The sequence below is a fragment of the Daphnia pulex genome, chromosome 6 (genome assembly GCF_021134715.1).
Source record: "Daphnia pulex isolate KAP4 chromosome 6, ASM2113471v1".
NCBI lineage: Eukaryota > Metazoa > Arthropoda > Branchiopoda > Diplostraca > Daphniidae > Daphnia > Daphnia pulex.
Genome location: NC_060022.1, coordinates 4,768,717 through 4,786,392, shown reverse-complemented (window position 1 = coordinate 4,786,392; position 17,676 = coordinate 4,768,717). Strand labels below are relative to the sequence as shown.

The window sequence follows — 17,676 nt, the reverse complement described above, 5'->3', positions numbered from 1 at the left end:
TTTGCTCCTTTCTTGTTGTTCTTTTTCTTTCGGTTGGTTACCATACCCCATAAGCCATAACATGCCAGTCTTATTACACTTGTTATTGGGATAGGTAGTCATGCGTGTGATTGAAATTGGTTTTCGCAAGGACACAGGGAGCTATGTGAACGCGTCGTTTGTTGACATAGATCACGATGGATGGATTAACCTATAACGTTGTTTGATACTCTTGATTCGTCATTGAATTGTCCCGATTATGCATATCGTTACGTTGTATAGCAACGCCGGGTAGGAGTTCCTGGAAATGCGGATCAATACGCTGGATACTCTGTGTCGTTATGCAATTGAACTTTAGGGAAATTCACTGTGAAACTACGTAGAACTTTCATGATTCTTTGGATGGATATGCGGGTGATTTATCTTTCATGATTACTCCTCGGGCTTGACACTCTAGCGCACTTTATACGTCCCTTACTATTTATTATCTTGTTACTTATTTAATTAGAAAGGGTGGCGGTGGCCGCGCGCAAGTCTGTCTGAAGTTCTCCACCTTTTTTTGTTCTTTCTATAGGACAGGAAGGATTTCTCATCTCATATTAAATAAAAGTTCGTTCTCTTTTATCAAGATTCTGAATGAAATGAGCTGTGCATAATCGTATTGATTTGCATTAGGAGCCATGCAAGGCTCTGATCTAAGGGGAAATGGGTGGGGGGTGAACGAAAGAAATGGCGTTGCGGGATCAGCCAGCAGCGGTGTCTGCCGTCGGGAAACGATGCGGCGGAGTTGATCGACTGATGCCATCTTATCGACAGACTCATTTCTTTTGTGTGGCTGCTCTCCTTCCCAAGGTTGTCATCAGGAGAGAATGCTGGTAGAAATCTCTTTGAGGGATCTCTCCAGCTGATGATGATGATCCGTATACATGTTCGTCTAAGCCTTGACGTCACGCCGAGTTTGCTGCGTAGCTGCCTGCTGCCTATATATCGATCACTTTTTTTGCGAAACAAAAAAATGGCTAATTAGAAGTGAGATGAGGTGCTAGCGGAGCAATCAAGCTGATGAGTGGAGGCCTGTACTCAGAGGGGAGTTGAAATGGCCGTATTTGTCTGTCTGTGTGCGTTTATGCGTGTGTCTGTGTGAATAGAGGCGAACAGAAGTGACGTGACAGTGATTGGACGTGCGTGATTAGTGCATTCACGTCAGTTTATTATCAAACGGTGTGGAGCGCAGGAGACGCCGGCGTATAGCTTCGTTGATATTCTCCTCGCAACCAAAGACAGATCTTTTTTCCACCCCTTGTGACGACAAACTCTGGGCAAACTGCGCACTTGTTTCAAACTCTCGTCAAAAACGCATCATTGGCGATTGTCTGCCGTGTTGCGGTGCTGTAGCGGGGCGAAGGAGTGGAAACGAATCATGTCCGGCTTCGTTTATCTCTCGGGACACTAAAAGAAAAGAAGAAAAGACCTCTCCGAGTAATTGCAATCGCGCTAGCGTCACCTCTTCACGTATTTATAGGACGGTGCGGCGTATACACAGTATGTTTGATGGTTTCAGTGTGTTGTTGTCCCCCCCCCCCCTCCCTTCCTGTACCGTATTACTTGGTTGTAGTATAACCTTTCTGATGGATATCCTACGCTTATTTTTCATCATTTTGAGAAAATAGAAGGAAAAACAACAAGAACCGCCGCCCGGAATTGCTTCTTACACCGAACTCTGCCTTCTTCTGTCTATTGATGTTTTTGCCCATTCCTAATACTACGGAAAGGGCCGCTCCTTTTTTTTTTGACAGTTGATACGCTGTACACAATTCTAGAACAAACAGGAGTACCAACAACGCTCATGTTGTTTGATTGGATTGGATATCATTCTCATTCCAACGGCCGCCAATAGCCAGCGCCTCGTGAACCCATCCAACACTCGCCGTGTCGTTGTCGACACATTGCTTCAATTGTTTTCATCCCCATTCTTTTTGGGATGAGGAGGGCAGTCAATTTTTGGTTTCTATTTCTTGCTTTTCGCAGCAGTGGTGGTCCAATGAACAATCAGCCGCACATCGGTCGGTTTGGCTGCGTGAGTAACGTTTCTATTTTATTTCACGCCGCAGTCGGTCGATATTTGTGTGTGCCGTGGCGCGGCCATTTGAAAACCTGGTCCGACGTGATCTACGCCGCGCCCCATCCCACTGGATTACTAGATACTCGCTCGGGATTTTGGAACACGTGGAAAAGAAATTCAGCCAATTTCATGCTGCAATCATCTGGAAATCTGGGTAGTTGTTCCTGTCTTGCTGTCGCTTTCGAAGGGTGTGCACTGTAACTGTCGGCCTTTTTTCCCCCTTCGAATCTTTTGATCCATTCCTCTGCGGACGCCATAAAGAATTCTCTTTTCTTTTGCCCCTTTTTCTTTGCCAAGGTCTTGGCACACACACACACACACTCGAGAGATAGGAGAGAATCGGCGGCAGTTAACGGACGACTACCCCCTTTTGTGTGTCGTGACAAGAGCGGCTGAGATAGGCTACGACTTAAAAGCGAACTTTTGTGGGAGCGTACAGTCTAGTAATTTGTGTGCCTCCTTTTCTTTTTCTTCTTGTGACGCAATGGCAAACTGTTTCGACACACAAACTTGACTCTTTTGTAACTCCCCGGCCATTATGTTATCTGTGTCACGCACAGGAGGTCAGGCACAGAAACATGGCTAGGAATAAAGAGGATAAAACTAAGAACTGTCGTTATAAATAGTCTGACTTCGTCCGCCTGTCATACTAGATTGTTGGTTTTGTTTGTTTTTATTTTTCTATATCTTGGACATTGATATACTCCTGGTATAATCCGGAGTCGTTCAAAATCGCATTAGTTAACCGTTTTGGATTTGCAACTGTGCACACGCTGCAAAAGCTGACGGGAACAGCTGGTTGCGGCAACCAAGTTTCTGCATTTTTGTTTTGTCACCAAATTCACAAGTTCCACCGAAAGAATCTCGCTGTTATGTGACTTGTGACTCTTTAACAGATAAAAAGTCTTTCGATGTTGCTTTTAAGAGTTGCGACGCCGCCTTTCCTGCATAAATACATTGCACGAAAAAGGAATCGGCGGGGTTGGTTATCATCTACACTACTCCGTCTTCCTCCTCGCTTTGCTGGGCATAGCACTTAAGGAACTTTTGTGTATTTTTAAAAATTCTCTATCAAGTTACGTGAGGCCGAGAACTTTTATTCAACGCCTCCATTCAATTATTCGTTTCGTCGAAATGGATACGGATCGGGGCTGGGATGGGAGAGCGATGGGCCCGTGCGTGGGGAACGCAACTCGATCATTAAATTGGCCTCGATGAAACCAATAGCGATTGATGAACCCAGCAGGGTCCAACGTTAAGTTCGTCTTGTTGCAGCAGCGCACCACACACGCGTCTGAACCCCAAAATAGAAATAATGGACTCTCATTGATTCCAAGATCTCATCAAAACGCCTTGTTTGCTTTATTGATGTCAATCTTCATTTGTCTTGTGTGAATTCTAACCGGCGTGTATAGTTCAAAGAGTCGCCTCCGTTGGAAGAAAACCTCATTAGAATGGGAGAACTTAATGATTGATTAGGAACGGCCCAGCTAGCGCCTCAGATTTTATTTGTCTTTGCCATTGGGGAAATTGGAAAAAGTATACCGTTGACCCTGTCTCCAACATTACGCGCAGTTTTTTTTTAACGAGATGGGAAATTCGGCGGAGAATCTGAAAATAATCTTCCCATCAAATTGTTTGAATTCATGCCCATATGGACACTGCAGGAATGGTCTAGTGGCTTGATGGGCAAAAAAAAATTCTAAATATATTCGCCTTTCACTTTGAATTTCGTGACTTTTCTCATGTTGACATAATAGATAGGACATATAAGATTTTCGGTCCGTGCACAATAGTTTTTCTACATTTTTTTTTCCTTTTAAATAAGTTTTTTTTAGAGATATGTTCAAACGATGATGTATGGATTTATATCTTGGTTGGCTTGTAAATCCGTTTTGTCCTTCCATGGTTTTACGTTCCCTAGCTCGTTCTTGCTTTGAAGCAAACGCATTGAATTGACGAACTGAATGTAGAAGAACGATAGGACTGAGAGGGTTCTTGAAAAAAAATCGGGGCAATGCGTCGTTTTGTGTGTTTTTGATCACAGTAATGATGGCATCGGATGCTATGGCTCCTCTTTCCACATACGCCATTGAAAATAATAATAAAAAAACAAAACAAAATAGGAGAAAAAAAAAGTTGAAAATGTAATTTGAAATATTTTTCTTTTTCTTCTTTTAAATCATCTCAAAATAAAACATGAAAATGCAATTTCTTTTGCCTCCTTGGTTCATTCCTGCCGTCCTCTTTCACTCTGCCTTTCGTCTACCACTCGGCAATGCGGAATATTGAGCGGTAGTGCTGGTCCGGTGTGAATATCAACATCCGCCACCCCTTTTTCGACATATCTGCTACTTAAGTATATATACGGAGGCTCTTCTATCTATCTATAGTCGCAGTCACACACACACTGTTCCGTGAAGGCTTTTAACAGTCCGCCAACAGCATTTCTTTGTACAACATTTTTAGAGTACATTCAAAGAAAAAATACAAACGCAACCGAAAATAAAAATAGGCTACTTTTTTCCCCCCTTGGTTATCAATCCTTCCGGCTTTCGCTTGTTTTTTAGTACAGTAGAAGTTTGGAGAATTTTTTAAAAATTAAAAGGGAAAATAAACAAAATAGAACAGAATAGTAACCCGCCCCAAAAAATCTTTCTGTCTCTGTTTTTTGGGGGAGGGTCTGTAGGTGTAGTAGTAGTGCGTTTATATTTCAGCGTCAGGAGTACGGGAGGCATAGTTTCAGTTCCTTGGCGACCCAGCCCCGATGCGGATGTGTTCTTTCTCGCTCATCCACACACGTTCCTCACTCTTTGCCTCCTCTTGCACTGTGGGAAATGAATATTCCGACAGCCAACCGCTGAGTCTTAGTCGGTGTCGACTTTTTTTTTCTTTTAAGGATTGTCGGGTGTTGAAGCGCGGGCGCAAAGTTCTCCGGCTAAAGGACAAACATCCAAGTTACTGCGGCTCCACCGTCTATCTCTTTCTCTGTGCCAACTTCACTCCTACAAACCGATCGAACAAAACAACAGTCGCCGTGTTGCCCTTCCGACTGTCAGTCTCTCCGAGTCTTTGCTGGCTGTTCTCTCGTTGACTTTGGTTTCTGGCTCTGCGACTCTTTCGAGTGTTCACCACCAAGGTGTTGGTGTGGGGGGAGATTATACGAAAACGTCGGTCGAGTGTCTTGTGGCCAACATTCGTTGCCGGGACTCTGTCTGTCGAAGACGTCGTCTGGTGTTGCAGCTCAAAGAATAAAAGAAAATTTCGCGTGTGTGGTTGTTGGTGTGTAAGGTGTTGGATTGGCTGCCAGCCGTGCCAACCGTTTGTTTTCGTGTCGTGTCCGTAAAGGTGGCCAGTTGCCAGACATAGCAATCCCAACAAGGACTTTGCCGCGTAAATTTATAGACGTGACCAAGTGACAACAACAAGAAGAAGTAGTCGTAGATGATGGATTGAATGGACTGGCTGAAAGGAGTAGGAGAGAAAGAAACAAAAAAACAAAACAAAAAAATCACCGCATTTACGAGAGAATTTCCGAGTATCTCGGCTATTCTTGGTAGATACGAGTCGCAGCAACTTACGATTGATCAACGCCGAGGCTTTTTTCTCTCTCGAAGCCCATCACAATCGGGCCGAGTTTCTTATTCGGCACTGCCTCTTGTGTGTTTGTGCTTCTCTCCAGAGAGTGTATAAATACGGAGGCGAAAGGTCTCTCTCCTGCCACTTTCCTGACACTGGCTGCCAGTTGTTTCGTTTTGGTGTCTCCGTTGTGACTTGATTAAGTCATTCCGGGGAGAGCGCAGCAGCAGCAGCAGCTTCGCTTCCGCTTTGAGAATCACGAACACATCCAGAAGTAGAAAAAGCAGAAGGAGGGAAAAGAGGAAAAAAAGAAAAAGAAAAACGAGATAAGCGAGTATACGGACAACAAGCCATCAAGATGCAGGGGGAACGAGGCAGCATCATCAACTTGCAGTCATATCACGGACGATCCGGACGCACTCGACGCCACACTTTGGCCTTTGTCGCTGCCAGGTAAGAGTGATGCATTACGGTACTACCTACTAGCAGTAGAGAGAGGAGATACGGTGGAGACTTTTTCTTCTGTCTTTTGTCTTCTTACCTTTGAGGATTGTTTTCCATTATCTGCGTATTCGTCGACGACCAACAAAAGAGGAGAAAAGGTTTTTTTTTTTTTATTTGTTGGCCAAGAATTTCTCCATTTTTCATGGGGGGGGGGGGAAGGTGGATGAGCGTTTTGTTGTTGGATGGATCCTGGCCGTTCGTCATGTCACCGTTAAAAGGAGTGGAAGCGGATGAAATTCCGCCCCGTCCAATCAACCCGCAACCAGAGGATCGATGGCTGGTTCGTAAAGGGTCTCTCGTTGTCTACGTGTGTGTATATACATACGTGCCTTATACGTCTGTGAACCGTATCCGTTAGTATGTGTGTGTCTGTCTCTGTGTGTTGGTATTCAGTTTATGGATCTATTGATTTGTATAAGTGAAGAGTGAGACACAGCTGTTGCGCACCACGGCAGCCGGAGGAATATCATCAGACCACTGGAGGGGCTCGTGCATAAGGAAAACAATGAGACGCAGCTCGCAATCTCGAAGGTGTTGACATTCAACTTGGCTGTTTATGTTAAGGCTAAGACATCCAATATAGTGAGATGGATGGAGCGTACATTGACATTTAACACAAACTTTTACTCTGAGTTATACCTCTACACGACGTGTTCTCGTGACATTTTATGCGTCCGTCGACGACCGAGTCGTCTGGGTCGAAGGATCGAAACAGGTGGCGCCCAAGTAGCTCTACTTCGACACCGTTTTCGCGATAAATCCGGACACTTTCTCGCCCCTTTTTTTTGTACCGAATTATGATTATGATTCGATTTTTGCAAAGGGTTTTTTTATTTTTTATTTTTTTACTTGATTGATGTGACGGTCAGCCTTACGTATCGACCCCGGTCGAAATGGTTTGAACAAACTATTGTTTGGCGGGGATTCATTTTATATTTTAGCGGGAAATCGTTCCATCACTCACGCGATGGGGCAGACAGTGAAGGTTTTCTCCGTCAGTTGCACAAGATTGCCATTCTATTGAAGAAGAAAAAAAGGAGGGGAAAGAAAATCGATCAACTTGTTTTATACCTCCTGGGAAAAGGCGAAACGAGCCCAATAAAGCCTTCCATTATATGACATTAACGGTTATTTTTTTTTTTTTGCGGTTCCGCTGTTTATCATTATCGATATCTTTCTCGGTCCTTTTTTGTTGCGTCTTCCACCCTCAAGTTGTCGCTTTGTTATAGATGTTACAACTTTGGTGAGCCCCAATAGTGGGGCGGGGAGACCCGAAAAAAAAAGTAGTGCCAATGAGTCATGTCTACGTCAAAGGCAGTTGACGCCATAACAAGAGAGAATTGGCCAAGTGGCGGTACGACAATCAATATAATATAAAAGAATCGATCGATCTTCCCTTTTCTAGATGCGCCTTTTCTTCGTTTTTTCTTTCCGTACGTCTCTGCAATAATCCGAATCGATGGTCGCTGGTTCAACTAAGGGGACACGTTTGTCGATATTCCAGCAGGGCGTACACTCGATCGGAACGCACTTGAACGAGATAATGAGGAAACTTGTGATGTATGGCAGTTGAAGTTGGATTTGGTGCTGGCGTAAGGTGTTGTTGATAATCTTCTTATACGTCTCTTTGTCTCCTTATCGGGCTGCTGTTCAGCAACAGCAAAAATCTAGCTTGCAATTTGATATGTTCGGCGTCTTTCATTTCGACAACAAAAGCTTGGCACGCCATGGCGTTTCAAATGAAAGTTTTCAAATTTTGCTCCTTCCTATTATTTTTTTTTTCTTGTGTGTGGGATATTATATTCAATCGATTGCCGTGGCTTTAGGAGAATTCGTGTCGGACGCCATCTATCCCTGATGTGGTTGTCACGCGGGACATTCCCGCGTGTGCGCCTCACTTATTGACCAAGAGGTGGCAGTCCTATTTGATATCCCACTGTTACTCGAGCTGTGTGTTGTTAAGAAACCAACGGCTAAACCGAGTATAAATTACCTTTATCATCAATGGCGGAATTTGCGGTATTGATTCGATCGCCTTTGATTTTGCCTCGGAATTGTTTTTATGGCTCACGAAATTGAATCATAAATATTTCCGAGATCAATGGGCATCGAATTTCGCCAGGAGGCTATCTATTATTGAATGGCGAATTCCTTTTTGGGAACGTCAAGAATGTTGCCAATGATTGTGTGTAGAGTACGGCAATGTAAGCAGATGCCAGAGCAAATAAAAGATTTGATGGTTTTTTTCGGTTTTTTTAAATCAGTAGAATTGAAGGCTTATTCATTTGATTTACTGGGTTTGAATAAATAATCTCGGATAGATTGTTTCTGCGATAGAATGCGTGATATTAAGCGCTTTTGTCCCTTTTTATTTCAGTCCTATTCTCTAAGTTGAAATGAAAAAGATTCGAATGCAAATGGATGCGAATTTTAAAATTCAATTACACGCCAATTCTTTTGTTAGCTGCACGCCGTATAATGAATACAAGCGCATCTAACCAATTTCATTCTTCATTTTCTATCCAATTCTCCGGGATTTTCATCATTTGCGTTGTGCCCAATCCCGCATAGCTCAATTGCTAGACCGACTTATTCTAATGACTCCAATAAAATATTGCAACGACTTTGCAACGACTCGAATCGATCCCTTCTTCACGATGATCCAGTATAGCGGAAATCTCAGGGAAAAAAACAAAAACACATTTGACTTTGAGTGGATTTGATTGTAATAACGCACTATACCTGACTCTCTCAGCTGTATAGATGCAGTAAGATACAGTTTCGAAGCCTTGTAATGAGATTGGAAACCCTAATGAACACAACTACGTCAACTGATCCGGGCATCTTTTTTTTTTTGCATTATTATTTTTATGTTCTCGTTATCGTTTGTTGATGTTTCCTTTGTCTAGCGGACTTGACAGCGTACGGGCACCCGTCTTGGTGTATAGAACTCGACACGCTCTGTAAGCTCTATACGGAATTCGTACCCAGCGTTACCTCCGGAACGGTACTATTACTTGCACTTGTAACGCTTCTGGCCCACATTGGCTTCCAATAGAGGGATAGAATAGACAAACCACAGAAAGGTCCTGTATATATTAATAAAAAGCAACTTATCTGATCTGAATCAAACTTCCGATATGGCTGAAATCTGAACTTTTGGTTGGTTCGTTTGTTGACATTTAAATGATCCATTCCAATTCCAGGTTGAGTCATTTCTATCTCTCCGTCCCAGAGTTGTTCTCCTTTTGTTATATACTTTTGCTGCCTTTTTTACTCCGATTATATTTACTCAATTTTACGGAGTTATATAATACAAGACACACAGCAGAAGAAAAAAAAAGTGGTAGCCTAACCATGTTTTGTGTGCTTGAACATCCTTGAATGGTTTCCTGTCGCTAGCCCGTCATGTGTAGGCTACTGGTCTTATCTATTATTTCCCTCGTGTCGTCACGATGCGCAACTTCCTCGTCTCGAAGAAGAAGAAAAGGACGGATGAAGGCAAGAAAGGGAAGAAGAAGAAGAAGAAGAGAAAAAAATAAGTTGATGGCGAAGCGATTCCGGTTCTTTCTCATTTCCGATTTTCCCTTTTTTTTATCTATACCACTAGGTTCGCCTCACTCCCATTCTCTCCTCTCTCTCTTCCATATCCTTCCTTATCGCCATTTCTTAAGCTTCCTGCTCTCTGTGTGTGTGGCGCGATTTACTATGCCACATTTTCGGTGGAGGGTTGGATGGATGGATCCTTCTTTCTTTTCGCGCTGCCGCCGCTAAAAGACGGGAGGCGCTGAAGAGATCGATAGGCCTATTGTCTGGACCTGGCAGGCCCCCACTATCTTGCGGGACTATATGGATTGCCAAGGCCTAATAGTCTGGAGAACGAAAGAAAAAAAAGGGCTGTGGACTGCTGCAGTCAGCAATCCGCACCGAGATAACCCGTAGGACTTAGTATATGTACGGGTTGATTTTCCCTCCATTTTCATTTTTTTTTTCCCTTTTTTTCCGACTTCCAACGTGTGCCGAGTGTAGAAGGAGGATGGCTGTGTTACTTTGAGCGAGTTTTCTAAGCAAGTTGCTGCTATCACGGATGGAAGACAGCTCAGCGGGAATCCTGATGCATTGCCTAGTAAGCGCTGGAAATCCATTAAGAGTTTCGGTTGGTGGACTTGTATAGTAGCCCTAAAGAATGCTCAAGGCCCAGGCGTCGATGGCCGGCTGCAACTTTTTCGTGCGATCGGAAGGTTAAAGGACGGAAGGAATCAAAGGCTGCGTGCGCCAAACGAAGGGGTATATCTACGATATAAAGGAAAACACAAATCTGAATCATTGAACATGTAAAAAAGTTGGCAAAGTCCATTTTTGTTTTGTTTCTTTTTTATTATTTGTTTCTTTGGTTTTATATTTCTATTCATCAGACTTTTATGACGAGGGCTCTTTCCACCTTGTAATTCTAGTCGAAGATTGCCCCACGAGCCATGATAAAAGACAAAATAAGCCAACGCTTAAAAAGAGTGAGCATTAAATCTATTGTCTGGAGTCACTGAAACGAAGGCTCTCGATTTCAAATCAAGTCTCGTCAATGTTACGAGATTTTACAGACCGTCAAATCCACTTTGGTCATTTCTTTTTTTTTTTTTCGGATTGCAATTTTTATTTGATTTTTTTTATTTGATTATATATTTACCTTTTGCCTTTTGTTCTGGGCTCTTATACTCTTATATCTCTTTCCTTCCACACTTTGGGGGTCCCTTTTATGTCGGTTGCCTCCGCAACGCCAGCCGTCTGTCCGTTCTGCTCCGCTCAGTGCTGGAGGAATTTCAAAAAAACAACCCAAGAATAGGACAAGTCATCTCTCGGAAATCTGTTGGTGTGTCGGTGGTGACGTCGCTCTCTCTCTTCTCTTCTTTCTTACTCGCGTGTCCTTTTCACGATGGGCCGTTGTTGAGAAAAATACGGCCGGCTCCCGAAGGAAAGATTAGTGAAGAAGAAACAGCTGCAATCTGAAAGTGCAGCAGCTAGTAGCTTCTTCTTTAGCAGCAGCAGCAGCAGCCTCGTTTGCATCTATAATTTCCCTTTTTTTTTTTTTTTAGGTTACTATGGTTTTCCTTGTATAGTCAAAGAGTCTGTTTCTGTTCTGGTGGTGGTGCTGCTACTGCTCCGAATAAGGTGGACACACGGTGGTGCCGGCGGCTGTGAACGCTCAGCGCGGGGTCCTGGACCCATGGCGGACGAAGGCCCCCAAGTGTTGGAATAAAGAGGTTCCCTATTCGGCCAGCGTGTGTGTGTGTGGGGGTCTTGTTTTGTTATATGGACTGCCATCGACACTTTGTTTTGCTTTTTTTAATAGAATCAGTAGCTCGAAGCCCCACATGGCTATTCAAAATTCGAGGTTCGACTCACGAGTGACCGAAATTGAATTAGCGCCCCTCCACGTGTGTCGCTGCTTATCCCATCGCCTAATAATAAAAACCCAACAAAACCCAAAAGGGAAAAGAGCAAACAACACGTCCTCCCCTTCTTTGTCTCTTTCGTTGTCTCCCATTTGAATTCTTTAACAAACTTTCAACTTCAAACAAACAAGATTCAAACGGAGGAGTCGATCGAATGTTTGGGGAGGGGGAGATGATCCCGACGACGTAGGCGTCGAGCGCACGACGTCGCCAAAGAAGAAGAAATCAAGAAATGTAGGCGTCGTAACGACAGTAGCAGAAAGTGTGTTGGGAAGGCGAATGAGTGTAGGTATATATGCGTAGCGAGAAAATATATATGTATGCCACATAGCTCGGTATATAGTTGAGCCTTTGGCCTTATACAGACGGCGTCTTTACGCACACAGCACACACGGCTAAAGCCCAAGTCGAAACAGTTGTTTGTTTTGTTTTCAGTCAGGAGGGGGCTTGTTGTTCTCTCTTTTTCACTCGGCATTTTCTTTTTGATTTCCACCGTGCACCTTGCATTCAGCGCCAGTGCGGCGTCTTTTTCAATACGATATAGCTATAGGGGGAAATGGGCGCCTGCTAGTTTGCTGCTGTACGTACTAGTAAGAGAGTGCCTTACGCTGACACACACACACACACAGGGAACTGCCTTGTGCTGATGTAACCCACAGCTCTCTGAGCTCTCGTCTAGAACTTGCCGCGCCGTCATCCTCCTACGGGGCGGGTGTTCACGTCTTTTCTTCTCCAGTCGTTGCCTGGCTGGGCTCCTAACTGGATTGGCCTGTCTCTCTCTCTCGTTCGTTCGTTCGCTCGTGAATCTCTACATCTCTCTCTCTCTCTCCCGTCGTCTATAATTCTTCGTGACTTCATCTCCCCAAAACCCTTGCTGGTAGAGATATTCTATTGCTAGTGGTCTTTCTATTAGATATATATACCTGACCCATTTGTGTTACGAGAGATCATCAATCGAGAGAGCAGCAAGCAGGAGCAGTTCAAAGTGATGTGCATCCGTGTCTATCCCCGTTTTCTGCTCGGAAGCCGCTTCTCTGTGTCCTCCGCCTAATAGTGGAGAGAGGAAGAGAGGACGGCCAAAGGGCAACAAGGGACTTCAAAGTGTTTTGATTATTTCTCTAACGACACAAGCACCGACCACCACCGTCTCACTGTCGCTCACGTTCGCCGACCAAAGGCCAGCGGGAGCGCGGCGGCTCCTTTCCCTCCGTCCCCTCGTTCTCTAAAGAGTCAACCCAAATTATTATTAATTACGTAAGGTTGTTGTTTGTTTTTTTTCCTCCTTTCCTCTTCCCCCCCCCCCCCCCCTGGACGTCCAAAAGTAAAAAATTCCTGGGAAACGAATTTCCGTGATGAGTTGTTGCTTCAAAGAGGGACGACGGTGAGCAGGAGAGCCAGTGAATCAGCTCTCTTCGTGTTTGTGAGCGTTCATTATTATCGGCGGAACTGTTGAACCGTGTGTCTCGAGTGATGATCGACCCGCCGGACTGGCGGTGGATGTCTTGCGCTGGTAGCCGTCGCCGTCGCTGGCTCAACACCGTTTATCTGTCAGACTACCCTGACGGAATGCAGTTATTGTAGACGTTGTCGGTTGTGCATCTCCCCCCCCCCCCTCCCCTTTTGAATGGTGGATGGTCGAGTCATCCTGCCCGGCTCCTAGTGTGCATGTCTGCGCTTGTGAGATAAGAAGGGACGAGTCCCGCTGCGGAAAGGGGAAGAAAATTGAATTAAAAAATCAAACAAAAAGGAGCTGGGCCCAGCAGCAGCAGTAGCAACCCCCCACCCCGTCCGAAATGAGTTGGCTAGTGCCCGAAGTGCGCGTGGGCGATATCAGTTTGCCGATGATCCGTCAATGCGACTCCGTCGATGATCCATCGGCCGGCGACGAGGAGCTGCTGGGCGACTGTAGTTTCAGCATTAGTCGCGATTGTGCCGACGACGGGAACAATCCGATGGAGACGCAAGAGCAGCAGCCCCACGAAGACGGACACCAGCAGGAGCCTCCGAGGCCGCAGCAGCTGACGTGGTGCGTGATGAGCGACGATGACGACAACAACGACGACGGGCAGAACGAGAATCGAGGCAATCTGCCACGCGAGGGAGCCCTACAGCTGATGATGAGCAGTGCGACGCCAACCACTTCGGGAGGACTCGGGTCGTCCCTGTTGGCCGTCCCATGGCAAGTTCCCCGCAGACGGCACAGCTGGATTTGCAGGTACCTTGTCTACTATATAATAGCGGACGAGGCTCTTTTTTCTTTCTTATATTTTGCATCTCCTCTGTGTGAGATGGGCGAAGAAAAAGTAGAGGAGAACAAGGTATATAGAAAACGGCGGCGGGCGGCCATGTTATTTATATTATTACTACGCGTGTGTGTGTGTAGAGTTTTTGGGGGGATATTGCTGCGATGTCTTCGCATTCCGAAGAAGAAAGAAAAGAAAAAAACTTGCGGAATAATTTATGGCTTTTGATTTTTGCCTGTGTTGTGCCGTGGTTGGTCCCCTTTTGCTTCTTCGCATTCAATCACGCAGCTTGCCAGCTTGCATATTACCCGCCGTAATAATCTTCAATCTTCATATCGTGCACTAAGCAAATAGAAGAATATAGGGAAATTTCAAACACAACTCAAACTCACGTTGGAGTAGTAGTAGTAGCGAAAGAGAGAGAGAGAGGAGAAAAACATGTTTGCGTCGTGTTATCTCTGTTCGTCGGTATTTTTTTTATCTTTCTCGTTATATTTGCTTAACAAATTATTTTCAAATTTCCCTTTTCTTTTTCACTGGCGCCAGTTTTAAAATGGAAACAAATCAACTTTTTTTTCTTTCTTTCTTCTTTAAATCCCCCCATTTCTTTTTGGCCGCCGTCGGTTTGGTTTGGCCATCGGCAGTTTTGAATATCAACGAGCCGAACATACGGAACTGCATAATAGAAAATGATAATGCCAATCCGTCATTTCCCCCCTTTTGTTGCGTCCCGCGACTGGGCCCGAAGACCTATTCGTCAAAAAGAGAAAAGAGAGAAAGAGAAAAAGAAGCTCTTTGGTCCTTTGATTACTGCAGTTGGATCACAAAAGGATCGCTCCCAGCTGCGTCGGAGGATTTTGTAGACGGCCAACTGAGTGAGGGTTAAATCCGTCCGTCGGAATGATCTAGAGGAAACACTCTTTTAAAGAGATGGCCAAGAACATAACCCCTTGCTCCCTTTATATATTTCTCGTCGTGGGCTGGATGGATGTATCTGCAATGTCTATATCCTCGCCAAATAAGAGAAGGCGACGGAGCGGGACAATGGGGTAAAACAGCGCCGGGCTATGAGAAAAAGATCAGATGGCGGCCACAAGGTTAAAGGGGGGAAGAAGGAAAAAAACTAGCCCAAACTCAGCAGCAATGTCCTCGTAAAAAGTAAAAGATCGTCGGTCGATTTGGTTTTTATATGCATAGATTCATATAGTAGGATAGTAGCCTATATAAGTATCTATACCTTCTATGATCTAGATTTATTCGTCGATATGACAGGGCGGGGTAAGGGACTTCCTGACAGCAACCGGCCCGATATAATAGTGAACGGTATGACCATGAGTTATATATATACTGTACCATTCTGCTTTTCTTGGTATTTATTTTATTTGGGTAAATGCTGCGTGGTATGTGTATTATTATGATATACGTAGTACTGGGGGGGTTTTTGCGGGCCGTTTTCCCGTTATTGGTGGTGACATTGATGTTCTTTTATTCAAGAAGAGAATGGACAACTTTTCTTTTTTCGTAACGAAATTCTTCGACTGACCGCAGTATATGTACACTCTGTACTTTGTTATTTACGACACAATACGCCTTGGGGAATTGAAGGGTGTGCCGTCTTCCTTCCCACAACTATTAACAGTATTAAACAAAAAAAAGTATATCCAATATCTTTTTTTTTTTTTTGATGCCTTGTTTTTATAGACTATAATCTATAACTGGAAAACTCTTATATACTATAGAAAGGTGATTCTTTCTCTACTGCTCTCGCCCGAAATTTTAATTTTTGGTTGAACTATCAAATTTCCCAATCAAAATTTAAAAAAATGTGTTTTCAATTTTCCGCTCTGTTTGCTGCGCACGTACACATTTGCATTTTGATTCGTTGCGACGTTCCTGTGCCCAACACACGAAGAAAATAACACGTTTAACCGGTCTGGAATGTTGAAACAATTTGGCCGTCGACGCCGTGTGTCGTGTCTGAGTGTCAAGCATCATTTTCCCCAGGAATGTCCGGAATCCGTGATGTAACAAAGAAAGAAAAATAGAAAAAAAAATATTTGAAAAGATTATTGTCAAAGATAAAAACCACCATCACACACACACACACAACCAGCAGTCAGTGTTTGGAATTATCCACCCACTTTTCTTTCGTGATGTCGGTGCATACAAGAAAGAAGAAGAAAAATTTCCGACGAAATGGTAGCCATGGCTTTTATAGAGATAATGCTATACCTACCGTGTGTTACATTCTCACTCTGACGTCTTTACGTGCCGTGCTTAGAGTTAGGCAGGACACGGCAGTAATAAAGAGTCTTCTTGATGAGTTATGTCGACCTGTCAAAAGCGCCCCGAAAGTCGTGAAAACTTTGGGCCGCCAGCAGAAACGAAAGAAGCGGCGGCGTCCTTTTTGCTGTGTGGATGTGTGTCGGAATATAGACAAAAAAAAACGAAAAAATAATATTTACAAGTTGCTTTTAAACTCTTGTGTGCTGTGTGTGTCCCGCAAGAGCAGAGCGAAAACTCGCAGGCCGTTTTCACATGTCTTGTTGCTGGCCTTCCTGTCGGCGCTGCTCCCGCTTATCCCTCCGTCGGTTTTTGGGTTCTTTATAGGAAAACCCCGGGTCGCGGTTATATACGTACGTCTGAATATCATCCGAGTCAAAAAGAAGAAGAGACGCGATTGATGATATTCTCACTGCACCCGCGCCGAGTCCCATAAGAAAAAATAAAGAAGAGTTTGGTGTGTTCCTTTACTACTATACCATACATCTACTTTGACTTGTGTGTCGGTGCATCCTTCTTTCCATCAGCAGTAAAGGGCCTTTTTTTTAAGGTTTTTTCCTTTTCACATGTCGTTTTGTATTCATCGATCGTATCCGATGAGAGACTTTTTGAGAGGATCTTTTTTATTATTATTCTTTTTTTTTTCTTTTTTTTTTTAAGAGAAAATGTTTCTTTGATGTTCCGCCGCTGATTTTTTGACGACGCCCATCATCTCGTCATTGTTTAGACGCCGGAGCGTGTCAAGAAAATAAAAATAACAACAACACAGAGGGTCGACGGCGACCGACGCTCAAAATGTTGGACAGAAGAGACTCTCTGTTGGGTGGGGTATCAGACACAATGCTCTTTGTTGAGCCAATGGTCTTGTGTCAGCCTTGTCTTGTTTTCTATTATGCAGAGAGTGGAACACCACTCATTCGTTCTTCACAAAAACATGATGATGGTTCATTCCAACTGTTGCGTAAGGCAACGCGCTGGCTGACTTTTGTGTTCATCAACAATAGAATAAGTAGTAGTAGCAAGATTTCTGATGACGCAACTCTTCGTGGGAGTTCTTCTTCATCTTAAAAAAAAAGAAGACTTCTTGTCAAAGCTGCTGCCCTATTTTGTACTGCTTCCGTCATTCGTTCAATTTTTTATTTTTGAGCGAATACAAGTTTTTGGAAGGTTTTTTTTTTTGAAAAGTTCGTCTATCCACCCGCCAACAGTTGCCTATCTCATTTTATCCGCGCCCCGTGTTGACGTTTGCATGCGCAAAGAGCTCGGAAAGAGTTTGTTTAACGCTTTAGCAAATATTGCCTCTTTCCGTTAACGGATATCAACAAGGAAATCTAAAACGAGAAGAAAAAAAAGGAAAAAGTTTAGCCGAGGTTGAAAAAAAAGAATCGATGCCGCCATCTCGCTCAATCTGCGCTCGCTGGGTTTTTCTCAAGAAAAAAGAATTTCGTTTTGAAAGTGTTTGGCTGCTTATTTGATTTTTTTCGGAAAAAGTTGACTAGTCGACTAGTCGTAGAGA

General features: G+C 44.0%; 1 protein-coding gene across 6 annotated transcripts in view; it reads left to right on the top strand.

Annotated features, from left to right (window-relative positions):
• The window catches only part of LOC124195986 (cAMP-specific 3',5'-cyclic phosphodiesterase, isoforms N/G-like), a 99,198-nt gene that overhangs the window by 9,599 nt on the left and 71,923 nt on the right, over window positions 1-17,676 (top strand). For 2 of the 6 annotated variants that reach the window (XM_046590728.1, XM_046590726.1), the window contains exon 1: window positions 1,050-6,133. The exons of 2 other annotated variants lie outside the window; for them this stretch is intronic. In XM_046590728.1, coding sequence (XP_046446684.1) covers window positions 6,039-6,133 — 95 coding nt within the window. In that variant the 5' untranslated portion in view covers window positions 1,050-6,038. Of the gene's footprint in view, window positions 1-1,049; window positions 6,134-12,372; window positions 13,850-17,676 lie in introns of those variants that run through there. 2 more of the 6 variants (XM_046590722.1, XM_046590721.1) reach the window with 1 other exon arrangement.